We start from the raw sequence: 26,182 nt of genomic DNA, 5'->3' as shown, positions 1-26,182 counted from the left end.
CTTGAGAAGATAGATGACTTGAGAGGATTAGTGAACTGACCTGATGCATCAACATACGACTTAAGAAAATCTATCAGGGACCTAATATTAGATAACTTGTTTCCACTGAAAACCAAAAATGACTTTTATGTAAACAATATAGGAAGGAACACAAAGTTTTATAATTCCTCTAATGAGATATAACTTATCATCATCTATGAGATTGGATAAGCCTTTGTTAAAAACATCTTCATCTAAGAGAAAGGGCAAGGGTGGGAAATTATTAAAATGTCTTAGGATGGACCACTTAGTTTAGCTCATATGTTGATTTGCATGCCTGCAAGCAGAGCCATTGATGTTCTCTTATGCTAATGATGGCTATTTAGGCTAGAGGGGGATATTGCCTTCCCATAAATACCTAAACATTTTCCTCCCATTTTTATTTTTGTATTGTATAACAACTATTTCACTTAGCAACCATTTACTCTTGCTTTTACACTTGCTCTAGCAAACTCATTGCTTTTCATCCTCTGATGATCCCTTACTATATAACTTTCCTTCTCCCTTTTAATATATTTTTCATTTAATACTAAGATTATGGTGTTCCTTATTGATTGTGATGTTAGATGTAATGTAGTTGAGCCTGATACACACGGGGAGAGGTGAAAATTATAACACAATTGTGTTTAAGTTCAAAGGAGTATACATAAAGTAAATTGAAGATAAATTGAAATAAAGATGTTTAGGAGCTAAGATAGTAGTTTTAGTAGATCTGATAGCAACGAGAGTAGAGATAATGATTTTGTTTTGGTCTCTTCTTACCTAGAACCTCTGAGACTACTTATGGAAACTTCATACACGCTAGCTTGGAGTTGGCCTGTTTTTAACAAGGTGATGAACACCAACTTCTTGTTTAGTAATGAAGAAAAAGGTAAAGGTATTTCACAATTTTATTTATATATCATTGATCGGAAGCTAGGATGATGACTGTTGGAGCTTTGATTGGAGGGCAAAAAGGCTTCCATGAGGCGTCCACAAGGTGGGATGGGTAAGAAGATTAACATGATGCATCGAAAAGGTGTGGTGGGTAAGTATTTCTTAATGTGCTTGTGTCATATTTAATTTAGGTTGGAAATCCCTTTTACCATATTTTAATCCTACAAGTTAGAGAGGGTGTGGATTTCCCTAAGGTGGTTTTTTAGGATGATATGATTCAAATCCCCTCTCTATTGGACAGGTGGGTTTGTATTGATATTATGCTTTGAATATGATAATATCATCGATGGAAAGAGGGATATGGTTGATTTTTCAAAATAATTACGTGTTTTATATATTAGGGAGTTGATGAAGTATGTATGATGTGGACAAGACGGTGATTGGCGAGTATTTACATGATTTTATTGTGTTCATCTATTTTCATTCATGTCCTATAATATAATCCTGACTTTAGGCACTCAAATACAATTGTTAAGAATTGTGAAAATATCGAGTAAGAAAAATAATAGTAAAAAATAAAGAAAAAAAATCATCCATCTAAATACTTTTCAAAGACAGAGTTATCCAAGCCCAAACTATTTATAAAGAAAATGCATATGAAAGTTTATATCTCATGCGAAATGACTTCCTCAACCACTTCAGAAAACAAATTCATGAAAATTATAGTTGTTATTAACACATGATTATATTGTAGGAAGAATGATAGTAAGTTACTCATTTTAGTTCTTCCATTCAATTTTTCAGTTAGATCATGTATCATATAAGATGGAAATAAATTTTTTCTTTAATTCTCATCAAATATTGTCCCATTAAAATCCGTGAGTAAATAGTTAAAATAGAAGAAATTATTCAAACCCATAAAAAATAGCACTTAAACAGCAAGTTTCGTAGACCTAAGTCACCCAACCCATTATCTCTAGTGATAATATCACATCATTGACATTGTTACCAAATTAAAGATTATTTCGTCTAAAAAAATTGTTTTACCTTTTTATAATTTTAAATTTAATTTGACTTCTTAATAATTTTTTATTTTAAAATATTACAATAGTGAAAGGACTTATTTGCCCTAATGTCCTTTAGAATATGATTGGATTGATGGAATATGATAAAATAAAATAAAATTTTGTTTTATCGTTTGGTTTGATTAAGAAAGGATATAATGGAGTCGTATCGGATGAAATACATTTCATCATATTTCATCATCTTTTTACCTTCAATTTGGACAATGACAAAATTTCTATTCCATATGACGTACCCAAACAATAGAATGATATATTTATTTCACTCTGCTATGTTCCATTCCACTTGCATCTGTCTTCCCCGAGTTATTCTTGTAGTCGTCCTCCCCTCCGGAAAAAATCGGGATGTGGGATTTTGGGAAGAGCATAAGTGGTCGTGGCATTTTCTCGACATCATAGAAACGTTATTGGTAGAGGAAGGGAAACAAATGGAGCACCTATTGCATATCTGGTAAGTATCAAACAAGTTAAATAGTCAACCAATAAATTTGTGTGAAGGAGTAATTCTAGTTTTTTTTTGTCAGCAACGGCGATGAGAGATTGCTAATGATTAATGATACAGGTTGCAGCCTAGATCCCACAAATGTGATTAGATTTAGCAACAATGTGGAACACTAAAATTATGGGACAGATTAAATGTTAGAAAATTTCTTTGCCAACCTCCCTACCTTCTAGTCCACCTCTGGTGAAAATCCTATACTACCCCTGACTTCGGAAATGTATTTCCGAAAATGCAAGAAAAAGGTGTTTTCGGAGATGCATCTCCGAAAACGCCTTTTTTCTTGAAAAAATTGTCTTATTTCGGAAGTTCATTTCCGAAAACAGTATTTCGGAAGTTCATTTCCGAAATGCTGCGCGTTATGCAGATTTATCAAAACACTCCCCCTCCCCCATTCATTTACCCTAACTCAAATAAAAAACAAGCAAAGGCGAAAATTTGTGCAAACACACTTCCAAGGCTGCATCAAGCTCCAATCACATTGCTATACAACATTCAAAAGCCCACAAATCACTCAATTTGTAAGTTTTAAATTTGTTAGATTCATTATTCAAATGCATGTTATTTAGGGTTTCAATTGCATAAATGATATATGGACTGGTTGTTAGTAGTATTTAGGTTGTTTAGAAGCTTTTTGAATTGGTTTTATGTTTGATTTTGGGGTCTGCCATGGAAGTTGCAGAAAACTCCATCGCAGGGATGTTTCGGAAGTTCATTTCCGAAAACACCTCCATCCCAGTTTTCGGAAATGAACTTCCGAATTGTATCAGAAGTTCAAATTTTTTAGTTTTTTATTTTGTCTCGCATATTAATCGATTTCAATTGTTTACAGGAACATGTCAGACAACCAACCAGCACGCATCAGACAGGGTAGGGAGACCCAGACTGCGTCGGCTAGAGAGGGTAGGGAGTGTCCGTTTTAATTTGCAAGTACTTTATTTTTAACGCCTTTGTTTATTGTGCCTGTTTCTTTGAAGTTTGTGTGCATGCGTTCTGACTTCTTTGACGGCGTGTCGCTGGTTTCCAACGTCTTTGTTCTTTAATGACTTGTCTGTTTCCCAAGCGTTTTTGTCCCCTTTCTTCTTTTATAAAAGGAGTTCTCATGGACCTTTCTTTCTTCATTTTTACGCAGGAATGGGTGACGCTAAGGGAAGAAGGGGTTCTTCAACCTCGTGCTCTCGCGGAGTGAAGGAGGTGAAGGAGAAGAAGAAGGTTTTGACTGGTTCTGCTTCTCGTCCCCTGGGGGTCCATGGCTCGGACGTGCAGGCTCAGTCTTCAGGCGTGAGAGTCATGATCAACGCTGATGGTTCTGAGACTGAGTGGAATGAGGATTGGTATAATTATCTTCATTCGGAGGAGTTCGCTCGTCTGGCAGAATAACGTGTTTTTGTTTTGTTTGATGTATATTTTGTAACGCTCGTCGGGCAGAATAACGTGTTTTTGTTTTGTTTGACGTGTTTTGTTTTGTTTTGTTTTGATTTCGGATTGTATCTTTCGCACAGTGTTTTTGGATTGGATTTATCATCTTAGTATTTTCAGTTTATCTGTTGCTTATTTTTATTTGGCGTTTGCGTTTAATTAAAATGCGAGACAGTTTAAGAAAAAACATAAAAAAAAAACACAGTTTCTGCATAATTCGGAAGTTCATTTCCGAATTCACCCCCATGAGGTGTTTTCGGAAGTTCATCTCCGAAGACACCCCCCATGAGGTGTTTTCGGAGATGCACTTCCGAATTGTGGAAATTTTTTAAAAAAAAAAAGCGCTTCGGAAGTTCATTATCGAAGCAGGGGTATTTTGGGATTTTCGCTGGGGGTGACCCCTAGAGAGGTGGCTAAAGAAATTTTCTTAAATGTTTAACAAGAGATCGGATAATGGCCTAGGGTGAAGAAGGGTCATGTTGAGGTTCTTTGATCATCTTGGCATGTATATCCGGCTATCTAAATATTATTCTTGATTTTTTTGATTTGTTGCAGACTTTTTTGTAACTGAGTACTTTTTTACTCTTTTCTAATCCAAGTTCTTTGTTATTTAAAAAAAATTGTATATATTAACTTAATTCTCTAATTATTTAAGGGAACTCAGTTCAGCCTATTTGAATTTTTGGATGAATATTTTGAGTGTAGGGTGTAGAAAATGTTATTTTCTTATAAAATTAATTTTACTGGCAATGGCATGTAAATATCAAGAGTCAACTATAAACCACCTTTGAGATGGATCATACTAGAGCGACCTTTTAATTTCATAAAAGTTGGCATGCAATTCCATATAAATTTGTAACTTCTATGGCGAGGATTCGACCATCTTTTGGAAACAAACATGCGAAACTTTGTATCTTCTTATCTTCAGAAAATATGAACTTTTTAAGATTCTTGAAACCAATTCTTTAGTCTATAGAAAACCATATGTAACCATATATTTTTTACAAATTAATAGCATTATTTTTTGTAAAATATTGTTGCGGAAGGGATGAACTGACAAATTCCTCAGCTATAGCACTGGTTCCCTTGGAATACAACGTTGGATTAGAATATGCAGAAAACAAAAATATTTACACTATTATTCTAATCAACATTAGAAATATAGTGAACAACATAGACCCGAGACAAAATACCAATTAAAGTGTGCCTCTACTAGGTCTTCTTGATGTGTCCAAAACTTCAAAATTTTAGTGTATAGGCAATAATATAGAGGAGGGAGAAAACAAATGAGTCGTCTAGCTTGTGCTGCAGCCAGAAGCAATGTTCCTTCCAACTTCCAATTGCAATTTGCAAGATCCTGAATCATAGAGGAATGTACATGTGAATCAAAAAGTGAATGAACAAATTCATGCAATATATTTAAGGATAAGGCTACACAGAATGACAATCTGACTTACGGAGTTTCAATCCTCATCACTGTCAGACACAACAGTCATTCGCCGATTGGTTGATGGTTTTCTAGGAGGAGATTTTTCATCAGATTCAAACCCCTTCCTTTTGACCTTACCCTTTAAATCTAGACTCTTATGCTTCATTTCCTGCAAGTAACCATCGAATTAGTATTGAATTTGAACAAAATGGAAATGCTGAGTAATATTCATGCATTAAATTGATTTATTGCTGAAAGGTGGTCCTTCGTCACTCTACCAAAAATAAACAAAACAAATACCTCTCCTATTCTATATAACCATACTCCCATGTTAATATCACCGTATCAATAACATCGAGTGATTTTGCTAAGGGGGCAATTCACTTAGAGGATAATATCACCGTCAAATTTATTTGGTTTGGATACGAGTTTTCTCACCCAGACAAATCCAACCCATGGTCTCCCTACTTCCGAAGTTCCCGACATGAATCATGGCACATAAGGACCTCAATATAAGTACAAAAATCTTTATCTCATTGTAACAACTGACAAGAAAACTAAGTCATGTGCAAAAAATCGCACACATTCAAACACTCATTATAATCACTAGTGTTTCACTCTCCCCGGCGAAGACATAAAAATAGTCTATTGAACAAAGATAAAATTGGTTTTTACGAACCAAGTAAAGGAAATAGTGCACTGACAGGAAGTAAACTGAATAATTAGAAATAACTCGAGTCCAAAATTAAAGAAAATTATTATATAATAAAATATTTCAATACCTCCTCTTCTTCCTCGTCTGAAGCAGCAGCATCAGCTCGAGCGGTTTCTTCATAAACTTTTTCGGAGTCCTGATACTCCGGCTCAGTATCATCATCTCTCTTACGTGAATGAGGTATTTCTTCCTCTGTCATCTGGGTAACCCACTGGGTCCCGTGAGGATTTTGCTGGTGGAAAAGATGACTTACGAGGAATGTCCTTCGGTCTCTGTGACTAGAGTTCCAGATATTAACCCTCACTACTAATGTTAATGCAAACATAATCAATAAAAAGTACAATTCCTAAAGACAATAATAATACCTTCTTAGCATTCATAATCCTTTTCTCTGCTTGGACTTCTGCTTCCAACTCATCCTCAAAGTGACGTTGTTTACAACGTGAGTCAAAATAATCTGCTTCAGCATCCTGAAGAAAGGGAGCATTGATAAATAATGGAACTGACACACTTTAAGTAGGAAGATACGCTTAGAGGATATTGCAGCAATTACATAACACCTAAAAAAAGACAGCAGTGTCTCCAGGAACAATTCAAATTTATACCTCGCCCACAGCATCCTCTAAAAACCCAGGAGAAAGTTGGCGCCTCCTCTCAATTGGAGCATATTTCTGATTCACTTTTCCACACTTACGGTTAAGAATTACGTTAGCCCTGATAGTCTGACTTTCAGCCAGGAAATGATAGGGTTGGATTATTGTATTTGAGACATAATGTAAATGAGACTAATTTGTATGATTGATTATACCTTTTCCTTTTACTCTTTTTCCCTCTCAGGATCAATGTCTATAACACAGTTTTTAACCTTATAAATCTTCCTTTGCCAACACAGTTTTTAACCTTATAAATCTTCCTTTGCCTTGAGTCAACAACCGATGAGAATTTGAGGACAAGGAAGATGGCATAAATTTCACTTTCTTCAATAACCTTCCTTGTGATTGCAGGATTCCCTGTAAGCAAGTGCACATAGTCCGATAAGGGGAAATAGTAAGTCATTGAGCATGTCATGAGAATAATGAAATTCACCTTTCCATGTCTTAGAAAAAGATGTGATTGATCATGCTGGGCATCCTGCTCTGATATGTCAAGAACTTCATTCCCAATTAATAACTGAAGATTACAAAACGAACATTGCTTTCACCTGACCATGAACAATATTTTTTACTACAAAATAAATTATGTAGCGCAACTGAAACTAAGATGCCCTAAAAGGTTGAAAAACATTTAACAATAAATCAGAATACAAGAACTCATTTTACCAACACTCTTAATTGAAAACAGTAGTGAAAAAAATACATATTGCACATTCAACATGTAAATTTTCTGCATCATATCAACAGTAATACACATTAAATGCCATTTCATAATTAGGTTATTTGTTACCTCAAACAATAAGTCAAACCATTAACAAAGATCTAAAGTTAACTGCACTATCTATAAAAATGATTCATGAGAAAATATTACATTACCAAAACCAAATCAAACCGAATCTTAGTAAAAGGTCACCTGAATCGAACCGTTTCAAATTACCTAGAACCAAACCAAACCACTTATTGGCTTGGTATATCTATTTGGAATTCCGAACCGTACAAAACTGTTAGAAGACAGATTTTTTCAAACCGAACCATTTGTTAAAGAAGCAAACCATTATACCTTTTGTTAGTACAAAATTTTAAACTTGTTTTTAGCATTTTTCATTTTCAATTCCAGTTCGGTTTATTTGCCATCTGGTTTGAGGTTCTAGAAGTGTTAGTTCAACACAGATTCGGTTCACTAACCAAACATAATGGTTCGATTATTTTAACTTCAGTTCGGTTCTTGGTTCAGCGTTTTTTTTAACATTCCTAGGTTCAAATGTAGAAATGGTCCAAGATAGAACACAATGGCGCCGTATAATCCATATAGCTAACCCCAAATAATGGTCAAAGGCTTTGATTCTTATTACATCTAAGATGTTAACAGTTACAATGGATGTAAAAGAAGAAAATAAAAAGTATGCACAAGAATTTCAGGATGTTCATCATCCCAATCCTCAAGAGTTAATTGAAAATGGGTGATCGTATTAGCATGCAAAAAAACTAAAATAGTATACAATACTTACAGAAATAATATAAAAAAAAAAAAACTAAAAATAGTATACAATTACTTACAGAAGTTGAGAATTTGTGACTTTTCTCCAACGTACAACATTGTTTTCCAAGTGTATGCGCTTCTAGTTTCCAAGTTCGTCAATTACGAAGGTGTCCTCTTCCTCGTATGTTTTAAGATCAAAGGTTTTGGATCAACACCCATGATATTGGAAACTTTAATCAGGTCCATTTGCCACAAATATGATACACGGTCACATGAATGAATGTCATATGACAAATGTGTTCTATTTGTAGTTAAGATCCAATAGAGTGATATCATATGCCAACAACCTATTCACCATACCCTTTTTATCAAAACTTGTTCAAGCTCAATTCTCATCATCTAGTTCACTTTCACCGACCACAACATCAGAAATTTATCAAAAAACCTCCCAAAACAATATGTTCATGTTCCTATAAACACTTCAAAATACATTCTCTGATGTAAATGCCAACTTTTAACCAACAAAAAACTTAAGTGTGCAAAAAGAAAAATAGAAACCAAATGTCTTAAGTATACAAGTCTCTCACACAAGGCAGACCTTATTAGGAAGAGCTGGTGGTTTACGTAATGGAATCTCTAACTCCAAGGAGGAGCCAAGTGGCTTATCTTTAGTTTCCATTTCAATGTTTTGCTCCTGTAATTCATATTGATGATCTTCATCAGCAAGTATATCCTCTGGTCTCAGGCTCTTTCCATAAGTCCCTTCTTCAACCGCAGGAATATCTCTACGACAGGAAACCAATTAAATGATTAATTCTTAAAATTTGAAAAAGTATAAATAAAAATATATGGCATTATTGACACCTACATTTGAATCTTGTTCATTGTCTGCATACCCCATATCCTCCTTTTCGTCATCAAAATCACCAAATACATCACGAATTTCCAGGGCAGAATGCAATTCATGAGTTTTATATTTGTCTATGGGTGACCTGCTATATTTTTTTATTTTAAAAAAGGACAAATTATCAGTCTATGTGTAGTGCAACATAAAAAAAATATGCATGCTAAATCTTGGATCATCGGTAATTTTCTATGTTCTAATTGATCCCCTAATTTAAGACAAATTTTTAAAACATGAATAAAAACACAAACAATATGAAACAGAACAGCACGCCAACCCGTCATGTAAATCATACTCAGACATAGATATAATCATTACAAATTGTATAATACTGAAACGAAATGCACCGACAAAATCAAAGGTTACAATGGTATTTAATTTCAATGACTAGGTACTGAATTCATGAAATTTTTTATGATGTGAATATATATAACACAGAACAGAAAGGAAATTCATCTTTCATTACAAAATTCAATGCAATAATTGACTGGCCATTTCGAGCAGCAAATTGACAAAATACACATGTTATATTTTCTGCATTTACACATTATAAAAATAAAAATGTCATCAGATCTATCTTGATTGAAATCAAGCTAGACAGTTAATACCCGCGCGGCCGCGCCGTTGCTGGGCGGATTGTAACTTCCACGCAAAGTTAAACCTTGTTGCAGGGGGTTTTCTGAGGGGCGACTCTCACGGCCGGGGATCGCGGCCAATCAGCAGAATATCAGGCACCAGGGGTGAAATTTGCATGTTTTTCTCGGGGAAACACAGAAACGGCTCCGTTTGGTGATGTTAAGTCTCAGGGCCTGGACGCGGCTACTCTCTGTGTCTGCGTCTGCAAGTCCTTGAAATTTGCATGTTGTGCACAAGTTTCCTTCTCTTTCAAATTCTTTGGCTGTGCAAGTTGTTTTTTTTTCTTGATGGTGAGACCAAATAGCACACGGAAGCCAAACAGTGACTAGGATCAGAGAGTTAGCTAAAAAAGAGGAGAAAAGGAATATGGGGTATTTTGGCCCAAATTAGATCAATGCTGCTTTTTTTATACTCTTTTACTACATTGCTGCTAAGGATTACTCTAATACTCTTAATCTGAAGCTTGTGGGATTTGAAATTCAATGATATAAAAAAAGTGCACAGACAACTTGGTTGAAGGAAATTTTTAATGCAATCTGTACAATCTACACAAGACATATTTGTATAGACTAGACACCCTGCATACAAAGGGCATCGTCTATAAGAAACTTGGTGGAATAAATAGAAAAAGTAAATTGCATTCTCATAGTTACAGCACCACTGAAATAACTTTTTATTCATGCAAGGACATTATCAAGAAGGACAGCACCGGCAAGAGAAATCATCACAAAGAAAAGCACTTAAACATAAAAAAATATCACAAAACCACAAGGAAATCTAGAATATTTAACTAGATGTCTAAAGCACATTAACCATAAAACCAAAATTCCAAGTGTGGGTTTGGTATCGTGTTGCAATTTGCAAAGAGATTCAACTAGCATTGAAGTGGATACCACAAATTCTCATTCTCTCATTTTATCGGACGTGTTTGACTCACACAAACACACAGCCAAGTAACTTAGTCCAGTTTGGATCAGTTTCTTATTTGTGGAGCTTCTCAAGTATTTAGTTTGTAACTTACAAAAATAACTTAAATGTAGTATTTCAAAAAATGAGGACGCTTTAGAAAAAATTGAGCTCCTGAGACAGATTCCAACTTATGTCAAACATTTTATTTTAGAAGACTTGTCGCCGTTTTAAGAAATTTGAACTTTCTTTTCTACAATAAGATAGTACTCTAGAAAAATTTGGGCTCATAATACCAATTTTATCTTATGTGAAAATTGAAAAAAAAATGTATCTTAGAAGACTTATTCTTATTGTAACATTTCAACTTTTCTTTTTTATATATACAATTGTTAAAGGCTCTCCGAAATTAGTCTTAATCAATAACAAAACATGTTCTGAGCCCACCATAAAGTTGCAGATATACTAGGAACACCAAATTTATACTACTAATAAAACCTAGTTCAATTAACTATACAGCATGTTGTCTCCCCATCTTCTTATCTTCTTCTATGCCAATAGTCAATTTCATTGAAGATTTTTCCACCCCACCGGTGCTTATCATGGATTCTCTCAATCAAGGTTGTCAAATCGGGATCTTGCATAAGATCGGGAGGTGATGGTAAGATCGTAAAATATAAGATTGTAACTATGATCGGAAGATCCTACTCAATTAATTTTGTAAGATCGAGAGGGGGTAGCAAGATTGCAAAACATAAGATGGTAAGAAAAATCGTAAGATGCTACTTAAACGGAAAATAATACTACATATTTGAAGTATTTCTACATGATATTTTCGTAAGCAAGTGTATTCGAGGGAAAATGGAGGTCACCGAACTGAAACTGTTGCGGCTTTGTATCTTGTCATCCTTCTTGACTTGTAATGGTGGTGGCCAGGATTGGTCAATCGCACATAATCATTGGTTTTACCATTTTTTTTCCATAATTTGACTACAACACGCAATTCTACTTAGGATCTAGGTTGTTGGGGGTGAGTGAGATCGTAAAATCGTAAGATTTAGATCGTGATTTTAATAACCATGCTCTCAATAGTATAACATTATAGAGGCGCGGTTTTTGACACCCTCGTTTTGGCCACTACACGAGCACTTTCTATATGTTTACTTCCAGCGCTATTTTGCTTATCCCGACTTGCTCAAGTTTGTGCAAACAAATACATCTGCGGAAGTAAACTTATGGACGATCTAGTGTTGTAGCAAAAACATATTTCATCCCATAAAAAATAAACAAATTCACCAACACATAAACAGAGTAACAAAACCATAAAAAACAACAAACACAACAATGTGGTTAACTACTCAAAACAGTAGATGGGTATACCTTAGGCTTCTGGCTGCATCAACTTCTACACCATCATTTTTATCGAAATGATTTTCCTCAGATCCACTTTCAACAACATCCCTCCGCCTACTTGTAACAATGCGCTGACTACAATCATCTTTAGCATCACTATCCGAACCCCTAGCTCCACTCTCTTCTTCTCTCTGGTCACCAACCTCCACTTCAATCTCTTGAGAAATCTGCTCCCTCTTTCCTTCACTCTCTAATTCCACCTCTCTTTGTCCTTCCACTTCTCCTTCTCCTTCTTGCCCTACCTCTCCCTATACTTCATCCTGCAAAAAAAAATACAGAAAAATTCAGTTGTGAATTTTGAATTTCGAAAGTTCGAATATAATCATCGAAACACATAATAAACAATTGAATTTGAAACGAATACATCAAGCTAATATATTGAGATAATGGAAATGGTGAGTTTGTAGTGGAAAAAATATATTGAGATTATGGCAAAAAGTAAGAATATTACATCAAATGTTCCCATTTTAAACACATGATGTTTAACAAATAAGGGGTAATATAGAAATTTCTACAGCATTTCCTTTTCTTATATTAAGATAAATTATAGATGTTCACGCCTCAAATTGTACTATTACTATCACATTGAGATTGTTATTTTAAATGCTAAAAGCTGAATGGTGTAAAAAATGAAGTGTTGGACTGAAAAAGACAGTTTTAAAGGAGAATTGACAATAAAAAAGGGCAAGGGCAAATTTTTTGTGTAGATATCATTTGTTAAGGAGGTCATTATGAAATAATTATTTATTTAAGCTCGCAATGTAAATAAGCTTAAAGAGAAAAACATAAACTGAGACATGAACTGAAGGTACTTGTCATCTAATTATAGGATTCTAGTACTCTACTTGTGTTTTTTGTATAATTTTAATTTCTATCAAAAAATTATTAGAGAACACTATGGAAAAATCATCCCATGAATATTTCAAAAGAAAAAATCATTAGAGAACACTAAGATTAAATTCATTTTATTGATATTTGTAAATATAGTGTTAAGAATATTTGCATACGGAATAGTTCCACATTGACTATATAGTGTAATTAGCTATAATAGTTCTATATATAATAAAGTCTCCGTGGTGCTTTTCAAAACACACGGTTTTTTCAAATGAGCTCTTAGTCTCTCGTATTTTAACATGGTATCCAAAGATTACTTAGAGACAACCCTTCACCATGTTTTACCCGGTTGACCCACTGTCTTCCGGTGAGAAATTTTTGGCAAACTATGTCATAACTCCGGTTTGCCTTACACTGTCGTGACTCATTCCGGCATCAGTTTTTGAATTTTTCCGGTCACCACCAGACTACCGCCGCCGCTATTATTTCTGGCGACCTTCCGACAAAAGCGATCCAGCCGATCCCGGCGATTTTTCCACCGCCCCACTCGCCACCGTGCAACTATTCTAGATTCAGTCTCAGATTTTATTTTCCATTCACGAAAAATTATAATTGAGTTCAAACTGATCCTTTTTCACCCGTTTCGCTTGATATTTTCTCTTTACGCCAAACTACGATGATTTCCTCAGGTGGTATCAGAACTCAGATTCTACTGCTTCTGTTGCACACACTGGTAATTCGTCTGTTTGCCTCTCTCAATCATCTTTTCTTGGACCTTGTGTCCTTGATTCTGGTGTGTCTGATCATGTTACTGCTAGTAAAAATCTTTTCTCTTCTCTCTACCTCGGGTTTCTTACCTACTATAACCTCTCTCAGTAGTTCTCAAACCCGATCTGAAAGGATTGATACTGTTCAAATTCTACCATCTCTATATGTTACTTATGTTCTATATGTTACTTAATTGTCCATTTAATTTACTTTCATCGGTCCTTTAACTTGTTTTCTTGATTGTATTGTCACTTTCACTAACAGTAATGTTAACCTGCAAGATCAGAGTTCGGGACGGACAATTGGCATCGGATATGAGTCTCAGGGCCTTTATTACCTTTCAGTGTCATCTCAGACATGCTCAACCAAAGATCTTCACTCACTATCCATGCTCAGTTAGGTCATCCCAGTCTTTCCAAATTTATCGAAGGTATCTAACTTACATTGAGTCCTGTCAGTTAGGGAAACACACTCGTAGTCAATTTTCCAATCGAGTCAATAAACGAGTTTTTTCCTCTTTTGTTTTAGGGTCTGTTTAGTTGGGAGTAGATGGAGAGGAGAGGAAGGGAGAGAACATTTATAAATATATGTGTTTGGTTCATTTTTTATAAGGGGAGGGGAGAGGAGCAAAATCCCTCTTAAACTCACTTTTTGCTCCCCTCCAAATTTGAAGGATTTGGAGGGGAGGGAAGATTCATTAATCATAATTTTATTATTTTCCTATTTTATCTTCAATTATTTTTTTAATTCCAAGATTGTCTTGAATTATTAAAGACTAAATTTTTTCTCCGTGTTATTTCCGTTTCATTTTTCTTCTATTGTACGGTTGTTATTTGTGCGTTGCTCTCAGGTGAGTTTTTTTCCTTTTTATTTTGTTGAATTTCCCTTTTTGATATTATATTATTTTTTTCATAATAATAACATACTTATATCAATTCTTATTTAAAATATATAATAGTAATAAGGTTTTTTTATTATACTATTAATAATAATAAATATATACAAATATAGTATATTTATGTTATAAATATAGATTTTAAGTCTAATATTATTTGTCCAATATTTTTAACATTCTAACATTATTTTATCTATTTTTAATTATAGAAATTGTTTTATTAGGTTATATGAATCATCAAGATCAGATAATGGTTTGATTTGCGTTGAAGATCTATAGTTAACTAATGTGTATTGTTGTTTACTGTTATAGTATGATTTATGAATGAACAAGTTTTTTTTGGTGAAATTTACTCGTTATTTAGAATTATTTTTACTAAGTACAAATAACAATATTTATAAGAATAAAAAAGTAAATTGATTTTAAAATCCCTCCTCTCCCCCTTGTGAACCAAACATTCATGTTGTTAAAAATCCCTCTTCTCCCTCCCCTTCTTTGAACCTAACATATATTTAATTAAATTCTCTCCCCTCCCCTCTATTAAATTCTTTCCCCTCCCCTCCCCTCCCCTCCGTTGAATCAAACGGACCCTTAATTCACTCTGATGTTTGGGGTCCCTCGCGTACTATCTATACTCTTGAGTCTAGGTATTTTGTCACCTTTATTGATGACTTTTCACGTTGCATGTGGTTATTTTTAATGAAAAATAGATCTGATTTATTTTCTATTTTTGAATAATTTTATAAAATAAAATAAAAACTCAGTTTGGCGTGTCTATTTGTACCTTAAGAAGTGATAATGCTCGTGAATACTTATCCCAACAATTTCAAACTTTTATATCCAGCAATGGTATTCTCCACCAAACATCTTGCCCTTATACACCTCAACAAAACAAGGTAGCCGAATGCAAAAATCGGCATCTCATAGAAACCACTCGAACCCTACTTCTCCATGGTAATGTTCCACTTCAGTTTTGGGGGGGTGATGTGCTAACAGCATGTTACCTTATATATCGCGTGCTCTCTTATGTCCTTAACAACAAAATCCCTCATTCAATCCTTTTTTCCAATTCTCCACTTCACCCAATTCCTCCACGAGTCTTCGGATACACATTTTTTGTACACAATTTATCTCCTAATCTTGATAAACTATCAGCTCAATCACTAAAGTGTGTCTTTCTGGGTTATCACTGATCCCAAAAAGATTATCATTGTTATTCACATACTTTACAACGATACTTCATATCGGTCGATGTTACCTTCTTCGAGTCGGTTCCATATTTCAAGTCCAGCCAAGTAACTTCGGAACCCCTTCAGAAAAGCACTCCCACACCTCTTCTAGAAGTCTCATATGCCATTGTTCCCCATCATACTAGGGAACTTGGCCCACTAGATACCCCTACAGTTGACCCCCCCACTTCTCGCCTACTTCAAACATATCGTCAACCAACATCTGTCGTACCTGTTCCTGAGGCCGTAAATGTCCCTGAGGACGTACCTGTACCTCACCATCACCAGACCAGATCCTACAACCTGAGTCCGATCTTCCGATTGTCCTTCGAAAAGGTATGCATCAAACACGAAATCCTTCTCCACATTATATTGATTTATGTTATCATTGTCTTTCCCCTTTGCAGTATACTTCTTTGTCTTTTGTTTCTATTTTTAAAACTGTAGGTGAAACATTATCTCACCCTGAGCGGAGGCAAGCAATGATTGATAAAATGTGTGCTCTTCAAAGCAAGGGTACATTAGAACTGGTTCCTCTACCCCCTGAGAGATCTTTAGTAGATTGTCGTTGGCTTTATACAGTGAAGGTTGGTCCAGATGGTAAGATTAATCGATTTAAAGCTCGCTTACACTAAAATTTTTGGGTTGGATTATAGTGATACCTTCTCACTTGTAACCAAGATGGCATCTGTTAGACTTCTTCTAGCCATTGCAACCATTCGACATTGACTTTTTCGTCAACTTGACATCAAAAAGGCATTTTTACATGGTGATCTTGAAGAGGAAGTATATATATGGAGCAACCACCTGGGTTTGTTGCTCAGGGGGAGTCATCGAATATGGTGTAGGCTACACCGGTCTCTTTATGATCTTAAGCAATCTCTGAGAGCTTGGTTTGGCAGATTCAGCATTGTAGTACAAGAGTTTAGTATCATCCGTAGTGAAGCTGACCATTCTGTTTTTTATCGTCACTCAGCCCAAGGGTGCATTTATCTTATTGTGAATGTAGATGATATTTTCATAACTGATAGTGATCAGTAGGGAATACTCAAATTGAAACATCTGTCGAATCAATTTCAGACAAAAGATCTTGATAAACTCCGCTATTTCTTTGGTATTGAGGTAGCTCAATCTAAAGATGGTTTGGTGACTTTTCAGCGAAAATATGCTATGAATATTTTGAAAGAAACAAGTTTGTTGAATGTTAACCCCTTGACACTCTTATGGATCCAAGTGTCAAACTACTATCCAATCAGGGAGAGTCTTTAACTAATTAAGAAAGGTATAGGAGATTGTTTGGAAAGTTGAATTATCTCACAACCACTCGTTCGGAAATTTCTTTAACAGTCAGAATGGTAAGCCAAATCTTAAATTCCCCTTGTCAGGAACACATGGATGTTGTTATTCGAATTCTGAAATACATCAAATGTGCTCCAGGGTCTAGTGTATAATAGTTGGATACTCCGATGCTGATTGGACAGGGTCACTCATTGATAGACAATCCACCTCTGGGTATTGTGTACTTGTTGGAGGAAACCTTATATCCTAAAAAGGTAGCAAAACATAGTTGCAAGATCAAACGTCGAAGCAAAATATAGGGCCATAGCAATGGCAACATGTGAACTCATTTGGTTAAAACAGTTGCACAAAGAACTTCAAATTGAAGAAGCAAGACCAATGACACTTGTTTGTGATAATCAAGTTGCATTGCACATTGCTTCAAATTCAGTCTTCCATGAGAGGACCAAACATATTAAAATAGACTGTCATTGTCAGAGAGAAGATTGAATCAAACGACATCATCACAAACTTTGTCAACTCTAATAATCAATTGGTATATATGTTTACAAAATCCCTGCGAAGTCCTAGAACTAATTATATATGTGACAAGCTTGGTGCTTTTGACTTATAAGCTCAAGCTTAAGGGGAGTGTTGATATTTGTAAATATATAGTGTTAATAATATTTGTATATAGAATAGTCTCACATCGTCGACTATATCATGTAATTAGCTATAATCTCTATATATATAATAAAGTCTCCGTAGTGCTTTCCAAAACACACGGTTTATTTAAATGTCTCTTAGTCTCTCGTATTTTAACACATCTCATTTATGTAAATACATACAAATATAGTCAAATAAAGTGGCCCCGATTTACTAAATTTCTAGATCCAAACATACAACAAAAATCCAATCCGATCTGAACGGTTTTCATAAAAGAGAATCGAAATACATAAAAAAATATTCAGTTTTTTTTATCAGATAGCAGTTTTTATTGGATTTGATCACCCTATCGCTTTCCATATAGCTTAGCAACTTTATGGAGAAGATTTGACCATTGTTTTTGGAAATATAAACATACAACAAGACCTGAGACAAATTACCAATTGATGTGTGCCTGTGGTTCTTCTTGATGTGTCTATAACTTTAAAATTTAAGTTTGTATAAGCATGAATATAGAGGAGGGAAAAAGCAAAACGAGTCGTCATCTCAGCTTGTGCTGCAGCAAAAAGCATTGCTCCTTCCAAATTCCAATTGCAAGAACCTGAAACATGAGAGAAAAAAGAATGAAACAAGTTACAGCGCAGCTAATTTCATACCCGAAAATCGATGACAAAAATGAATAGAAAATGTGGAGGAGAAAATAGCAAAAGGTTCTCTCTTTTGGAAGCAAAACAAATGGTTCACATCTCGCGGCAAGGACGCAATCACAATAATGAATTATATTAAGTTAAGGCAGCACAGAATGAAAACTTGACTTACAGAATTTCATTCGTCGTCACTGTCAGACACAATGGTCATTCGCCGATTGGTTGGTTTTCTAGGAAGAGAGTGTTCTTCAGATCCAAACCCCTTCCTTTTGACCTTACCTTCTAAATCCCGACTCTTATGCTTCGGTTCCTGCAAGTAACCATCAAAATAGTATTAAAACCATAACAATGTTAGTGAATAACTTATTTACAACATTAGTGCATTAGTGCATGCCTGTAGATAGCAACCTAACAGACATGTACAATTAAACAGAACAAAAAAAAACAAGGATAGTGTAATAGTTAATGCTTAACAAATCATTGATATGTTAATATATCAACCTTTGATTGATTTCCTAATCCAAAGGTTGATGTATCTTTACAAAAAGAAAAATAATAATATCTTGATACTATCGCAAATCTTATATGGGCCAGTTTCTCATCATACTCTTCAAATTATTAAACCCGATGACCCAAACCAATTCGAATATTGGTTTGGATCTGAGTTTTCCGTAACCCAAACCAATGCAAACCCATGGTCACCCCCTACTTCTGAAGTTCCCGACTTGATTCAAGGCACATAAGGATCCAAACATATGTACACAAAAGTTTCACCCTATCCGGAGATACAAAAATAGTCAACTAAACAAAGATAAAATAGGTTTTTACGAACCAAGGGAAATGGTGCACTGACAAGAAGTAAACAGAAAATAATTAGAAATAACTATGGAGTCCAAAATTAAAGAAAATTATTATATAATAAAATATTTCAGTACCTCCTCTTCTTCCTCGTCTGAAGCAGCAGCATCGGCTTGGCCGGTTTCTTCATCATCTTCTTCGGAGTCCTCATATTCCGGCTCAGTATCATCATCCCTCGTACGTGAACGAGGTATTTCTTCTTCTTCGTCTTCATCAGTTTCATATTCAGATTCCTCTCTCTCATATGGGTAACCCAATGGATTCCGTGAGGATTTTGCTGGTGGAATAGATGACTTACGAGGGATGTTCTTTGGTCCCTGTGACTAGAATTCCAATTATTAACCCTCATTACTAATGTTAATACAAATATAATCAACAATATAACCCTCATTACTAATGTTAATACAAATATAATCAACGAAAAGTACAACTCCGAAAGACAATAATAATACCTTCTTAGCATTCATAATCCTTTTCTCTGCCCGGACTTCAGCTTCCAATTCGTCCTCAAAGTGACGCTGTTTACGACGAGGATCGTAGTAATCTGCTTCATCATCCTGAAGAAAGGGAAGGTCGATAAATAATGGAACTGACACAGTTTAAGTAGATGCTTAGAGAATATTGCAGCAAATATGTAAACATCTAAAAGACAGTAGAGTCTCCAGCAACAATTCCTAAATTTATACCTCGTCCAATGCATCCTCTAAAAACCCAGGAGAAAGTTGACGCCTCCTGTCAGTTGGAGTATATTTTTTATTCACCTTGTCACGCTTACGGCTAAGCAGTTCGCTAGCCCTAATAGTTTGACTTTCAGCCTGGGAATGATAGGGAAATTAGACTATTGTATTTGAGACAAAATATAAGTATGTGACTAATTTGTATGATTGATTATACCTTTTCTTTTTCCTCCTTTTCCCTCTCAGGATCAATGTCTGTAACACAGTTTTTAACCTTATAAACCTTCCTCTGCCTTGAGTCAACAATAGCAGTCAACAACCGATGAGAATTTGAGGACAAGGAAGATGGCATAAATCTCATTTTCTGTAATAGCCTTCCTTGTGATTGCAGGATTCCCTGTAAGAAAGTACACATGGTCCATTGAGGGGAAAAAGTAAATCATCAAACATGTTATGAGAAAAATGAAATTCACCTTTCCATGTCTAAGGAAAAGATGTGATTGATCATGCTGGGCATCCTGCTCTGATATGTCAAGAACTTCATTCCCAATTAACAACTGAAGACTACCATCAGACCACCTTACAAATCGAGCATTGCTTTCAACCTGATCATGAATAATATCTTTTTACTACAAAATAAGTGATGTAGTGCAACTGAAACTAAGCTGCCCTTAAAAGGTTGAAAACCATTTAACAATAAATAAGAACACATGAACTCATTTTGCCAATACTCTTAATAAAAAAAACATTAATGCAAAAGAAAATGTATTGCACATTCAATAGGTAGATTTTCTGCACCATATCAACAGTAATACATATTAAATGCCATTTCATAATTAGGCTATTTGTTATGTCACTATCTTGAAATATGATTCATGAGAAGACAGTATAGCATTAGCAAAAGGGAGATGAATAATATATATAAAAAAATTATAATAAAAAAACAACAGACCAAACCAGTGTTGTCCATGGCGGATGGCGGAGAACCAAAATCCCACCATACCGGACAATTTGTGGCGCCGTTATAGCGGATTACAGCGGAAAACCCCGTATTATCGGCCAGTAATTACAATTGCGGCAAGCCCAAAACCTGCTATGTATATCCACTATAGCACCTAGGTTGTTAATCTCGGATAGCGGCGTGTAGCGCCAAACCCCTAAAATGCTATAGCTGCATAGTGGATAGCAGGATGACCATATTGTGAAGACTAAAAAACAACGTACATAGTAAACATAAATTCTAACAATATACATAAATACTTCAAAATAGAAACTGCAACATCACATATCCCATCAAAATGAGTTCCAATCAAAATCAATTTATAAAAGTATTGCTGCACAATATTATCATCCTCTTCATTAATATTAACCCTAAACAGTAACGCATTAGTGGCAGAGGCAAACAATGAAGAAACAGAGGAGAACAGTGAAGAAATAGATGAAAACGACGAAGAATGCAGAAGATGCGATGGAAGACGTTGCAGGGGAGAACAATGTAAAAAAAAGGTGAAACTAGAGAAGCATAACACATGTGGAAAGGCCAACATACCCTTAAAAAAATATTATGTTTCAAAATATTAGAGCTTATGATTTTGCTCCAAATTGAGAATAGCAGCCATCAAATCACAATGACGCCGCTATTGCACCACCCTAGTGCCACTACGACAGCAATTTTAGCAGCGGCTATGACCGCTATCGTCAATAGCGCTTTGCAGACCAATAGCGTAGCCGTGAGGGGCCGTGCCGTTACATTATACCGCTATAGCAGTGCTATTGCGCGCTATTGACAACCTATAGCAGCACCGTGATAGAACCACTAAGAAAGATTTGGAATTAAATGGTTTAAATCTAGAAATGGTCCGTGATAGAACACAGTGGCATTGTATAGTCCATATAACCAACCCCACCTAATTCTTGCTACAACTAAGAGAGTAAATGTTACCATGGATGTAAAAGAAGGAATATAAAAATAAAAATAAAAACTAAAATAGTATACAATTACTTACAGAAGTTGTGCCATCAGGATTTTTGACTTCTCTCCAACGTACAATATTGTTCTCCAAGCGTATGCGCTTCTTGTTTCCAAGTTCATCAGTTACAAAGGTATCCTCTTCCTCATATGTTTTAGGATCAAAAGGTTTTGGATCAATACCCATGATATTGGAAACTTTAATCAAGTTCATCTGCCACAAATATGAGAGATGTTTACAGGAATGCATATCAAACAATAAATGTGTTCTATTTGTAGTTAGGTCCCAATAGAATGATACCAAATGTCAAAATCTATTCACTATAACGTTTTTATTGAAACTTGTTTAATTATTATCACTTAGGTCACTTTCACCAAACATAACATCAGAAATTTATCAAAAAACTTTGATGTTCCTATAAACATTTCAAAATACATACATTCATTGATACGAATAACAACCTTAAACTAACACAAAATTTAAAGTATGCAAAAGAAGAGTAGAAACTTAATGTTTTAACCAGCTTCATCTTAAAAATAACATATAAAACACAGGTCTCACACAAGGCAGACCTTATTAGGAAGAGCTGGTGGTTCACGTAATGGAATCTCTAACTCCAAGGGGGGCCCAAGGGGCTTATCTTTAGTTTTCATTTCAATGTTTTCCTCCTCTAATTCATATTGATGATCTTCATCAGCAAGTATATCCTCTGGTCTCAGACTCTTTCCATAACTCCCTTCTTCATCCGCTGGATATCTCTACAACAAGAAATCAGCTAAATAATTAATTCTTAAAACTTGAACAGTAAACATGTAAATGAAATATGTCAATACTGACACCTAACACTCACATTTGAATCTTGTCCAATGTCCTGCTGAGCTGCATACCCCATGTCCTCCTCTTCATCGTCAAAATCACCAAATACATCACGGATTTCCGGGGCAGAATTCAAATCACGAGTTTGATCATTCTCATCTCTAGGTGACCTGCTATATTTTTTTTAGATAAAAAAAAAAAAGACAATTTCTCAGTGTCAATGTTGTGCTACATAAAAGAATTGTGCATGATAAATTTTTGGTCATCGGTAATTTTCTACGTTCTATTTGATCCTCTAATTCAAGATAACTTTTTAAAACATGCATATCAACACAAAGAATAAGAAACAGAACAACACAGCCAACCCGTCCTGCAAATTACACTCACACACAGATATAATCAATTATAAATTGTATAATACTGAAATGAAATGCACTTACAAAATCATAGATTCCATTGGTATTTAATTTCAATAACTAGGTATTAAATTCATGGAGTTTCGGCTAATATATAAAACAGAAAAGGAAGTTTCATCATCCATTAGAAATCTCAATGCAATAATTGATGGGTCATTTGGGGCAGCAAATTTACACATTACAAAAATAATAATGTCATCAGATCTATCTTGATCGAAATCATATAAAAATCTAGACAGTTAATACCCGCGCCGTCGCTGGAAGGATTGTAACTTCGACGCAAAGTGAAACCTTCTTGTTGGGGGTTTCTGAGGCGCAACTCTCACACTCGAGATCGTGGCCAATCAGCAGAAGAGCGATTACCCGGGTGAAATTTGCGTGATTTCCTCGAGGAAACATAGAATCGACTACTATTGGTAATGTTAAGCCTTGGGGGCCGGACGCTGCGGCTCTCTACATTTGCGTTTGCAAGTCCTTGCAACCCAGAAGCCCCTCTCGGCTTTTGTCTCTGTGTTGCGCGTAAGTTTATTTCTCTATCTTTCATTCTCAGGGTGTTCAATCTCTAAAGCTATTGTGAGCAAGTTATTTTTTTCCTGATGGTGAGAAGAGAGGGCACGGGGAAGCAAAACAACGACTAGGGTTTGAGAGTTTGCTGAGGAGGGGAAAAGGAATATTGGGACCAAATCACTTCACTTCTTTTTTATACTCAGTTTTTTATTTGTGGAACTTCTTAAATATCTAGTTCCTAACTTACAAAATTAACTTAAATATTTCAAAATATGAGAACGCTTTAGAAATAATTGAGCTCTTGAAACTGATTCCAACTTATGTCAAACACTATATTTTGGAAGACTAATTGTGGTTTTAAGACATTTCAACTTTCTATTCTACGATAATATAGCACTCTAGAAAAAATTGGGCTCAAAACTAATTTCAACTTGTGTGAAAATTGAAATTCTGTATCTTAAAAGACTTGGTTAATGTAACATTTCAACTTTTCTTTTTTATACGTGCAATTGTTTTAAAAAAAAAAATCAACTGAATTTAGGCTATGTTTGGATATCACAAAATGAAGAGAGCGGAATGGAAAGGAGCCGAGTTGAATGAAGCGGCGCGGAATGAAAATTCCATTCCATTGTTTGGAAATTTTAGGACGGAACGAGACAAATTCTTCATTCCACCCAAATCGAAGGGAAAGAAATATGGTGATAATTGATGGAATGAAATGGAATGCATACCAATTCATTCCGTTCCGCTCCATCCGATTTTAAACCATCCAAACAATGGAATACCACTCCATTTCATTTCATACCACCCGCTCCACCTGATTTCATCAATCCAAACAAAGCCTAAGTCTTCATCAATAACAAAACATTATCAGATCCCATTAATCCAAACAAAGCCTAAGTCTTGATTAATAACAAAACATTATTAGATCCCATCGTAAAGTTGCATAAACACTAAGAACAACAATATATACGAGTAACAAAACCTAGTTCAATTAACCAAGTAGCCCGCCATCTCTCCATCTTCTTCTATGCCAATCATCAATTTCATTGTAGATTTATAAACGCCAACGAAGCTTAGTACGGATTCTCTCGCATTCAATAGCATAACATAATAGGGCCCATAGTTTTTGACACCCTCGTTTTAGCCACTACACCGGTACATTCCATATGTTTATTTCCAAACATAATAACATCCAAAAGTTTACATCCAGACAACAAATTTGCGCAAATAAATACATCTTCGTAAATAAACTAATGGAAGATCGCTATTGTGGCAAAAACATCAATGCTATATACAAAATATTTCATCCCATAAAAAATAAACAAACTCACCAACACATAAACAGAGTAACAAAACCAGAAAAAATAACATACACATTACACAACAATGTGGTTAACTACTCAAAACACTAGATGGATATACCTTAAGCTTCTAGCTGCATCAACTTCTTCACCATCATTTTCATTGAAATGATTCTCCTCAGATCCACTTTCAACAACATCCCTACGCCGGCTAGTAACAACGCGCTGACTATAATCATCTTTAGCATCACTATCCGAATCCCTAGCTCCTCTCTCTTGTTCTCTCTGATCACCAACCTCCTCTTCAATCTCATGAGAAATCTGCTCCCTCTCTCCTTCACTCTCTATTTCCACCTCTCCTTCTCCTTCCTCTTCTCCTTCTCCGTTTTGGCCTACCTCTCCCTCTCCTTCATCCTGCAAAAAACAAAATTCCAGAAAATTCAGTTGTAAAATATGAATTTCGAAAGTTTGAATATAATCTTCCAACACAGATACAATCGAATTCAAAACAAATATTGAGATAATGGAAATGGTGACTTGATAACGGAAATACGGAGTGGGCGATGATCTTACGGAATTGAGTTGAGGATTGGATTCGAGCTCTTCTTCCTCGTCGGATTCATCTCCGAAGAGATTCTGCATCATCTGGTGCCGTTTTTCTTCTCCTCCCATTGTTTGGTGCGCTCTGTGTTTCGGAGGGAAAGTGAGGGGTTTTTCAGCAGCGCACCGTTTAAAGCAAATTAATGGTGTTGCTCTCAGCGAAAACAACTGATACTTATATTTTCTAGAAGTTACATAAATTATGTTCCGATTTAGTCCTTTAATTAAAAAAACGTGTTGTTATTTTATACTATTTGCTCTCTTCTTTAAATTTTGACAAAAAAAATTAAATTTGTGTCATAGATGTATAGCAAGACTCAAAATATAACTTAATAATTATACTATAAAATAGGATTTTCACTTAATGTAATATAGTCTTTATGACTATCTTTATGGCACGTAAAAACTATGGTTTACTAATAATATATAACTCACGCGTTGCGCAGTTGTTTTATAATATATTATTTTCAATGTATATAAAATTTTTTTTTTTTGACAAAAGCAAACTTAACTTCTTTCATTATTCAAATAAGAGAAAATACAAGGAGGAATCTCATCAAACAACATGCGTCGAGTCCATGAATTGGCCGCCTTAGCTAAGGTATGAGCAACCAAGTTCGCTTGACGCTTAACAAACTTAACCTCAAAGTGGGGAAAATCTAGTAA

General features: G+C 35.1%; 2 protein-coding genes across 4 annotated transcripts; both read right to left on the bottom strand.

Annotated features, from left to right (window-relative positions):
• Positions 1–4,957: 4,957 nt before the first annotated feature.
• Positions 4,958–12,517, bottom strand: LOC131659454 (uncharacterized). Its single transcript, XM_058928642.1, has 13 exons — positions 12,503–12,517; positions 12,019–12,299; positions 9,061–9,187; positions 8,963–8,977; positions 8,791–8,886; positions 7,416–7,442; positions 7,261–7,324; positions 6,960–7,069; positions 6,665–6,844; positions 6,425–6,529; positions 6,127–6,337; positions 5,373–5,513; positions 4,958–5,272 (listed from the first exon to the last, which is right to left on the bottom strand). The coding sequence occupies exons 1-11, from the start codon at positions 12,515–12,517 to the stop codon at positions 6,227–6,229; spliced, it is 1,131 nt and encodes a 376-aa protein (XP_058784625.1). The 3' UTR covers positions 4,958–5,272; positions 5,373–5,513; positions 6,127–6,226.
• Positions 12,019–25,651, bottom strand: LOC131662619 (protein LEO1 homolog). Of its 3 annotated transcripts, none has more exons than XM_058932448.1 (13): positions 25,490–25,651; positions 25,038–25,330; positions 22,724–22,862; positions 22,446–22,631; positions 21,910–22,086; positions 20,377–20,508; positions 20,121–20,300; positions 19,913–20,041; positions 19,679–19,783; positions 19,304–19,543; positions 18,541–18,678; positions 18,162–18,322; positions 12,019–12,311 (listed from the first exon to the last, which is right to left on the bottom strand). In XM_058932448.1, exons 1-11 carry the CDS (start codon positions 25,586–25,588, stop codon positions 18,547–18,549), a joined length of 1,812 nt encoding a protein of 603 aa, XP_058788431.1. In that variant the 5' UTR covers positions 25,589–25,651; the 3' UTR covers positions 12,019–12,311; positions 18,162–18,322; positions 18,541–18,546. The 3 variants fall into 3 exon arrangements, with proteins under 3 accessions (XP_058788431.1, XP_058788429.1, XP_058788430.1); XM_058932446.1 differs by having other exon boundaries at positions 19,304–19,549; positions 25,490–25,650; XM_058932447.1 differs by having other exon boundaries at positions 19,304–19,549; positions 22,724–22,859; positions 25,490–25,650.
• Positions 25,652–26,182: the final 531 nt, after the last annotated feature.

Source organism: Vicia villosa, linkage group LG3, assembly GCF_029867415.1.
Source record: "Vicia villosa cultivar HV-30 ecotype Madison, WI linkage group LG3, Vvil1.0, whole genome shotgun sequence".
In the NCBI taxonomy this organism is placed as follows: domain Eukaryota; kingdom Viridiplantae; phylum Streptophyta; class Magnoliopsida; order Fabales; family Fabaceae; genus Vicia; species Vicia villosa.
Note: the sequence above shows the minus strand (reverse complement) of the source record. Positions and strands in the feature narration are given on the sequence as shown.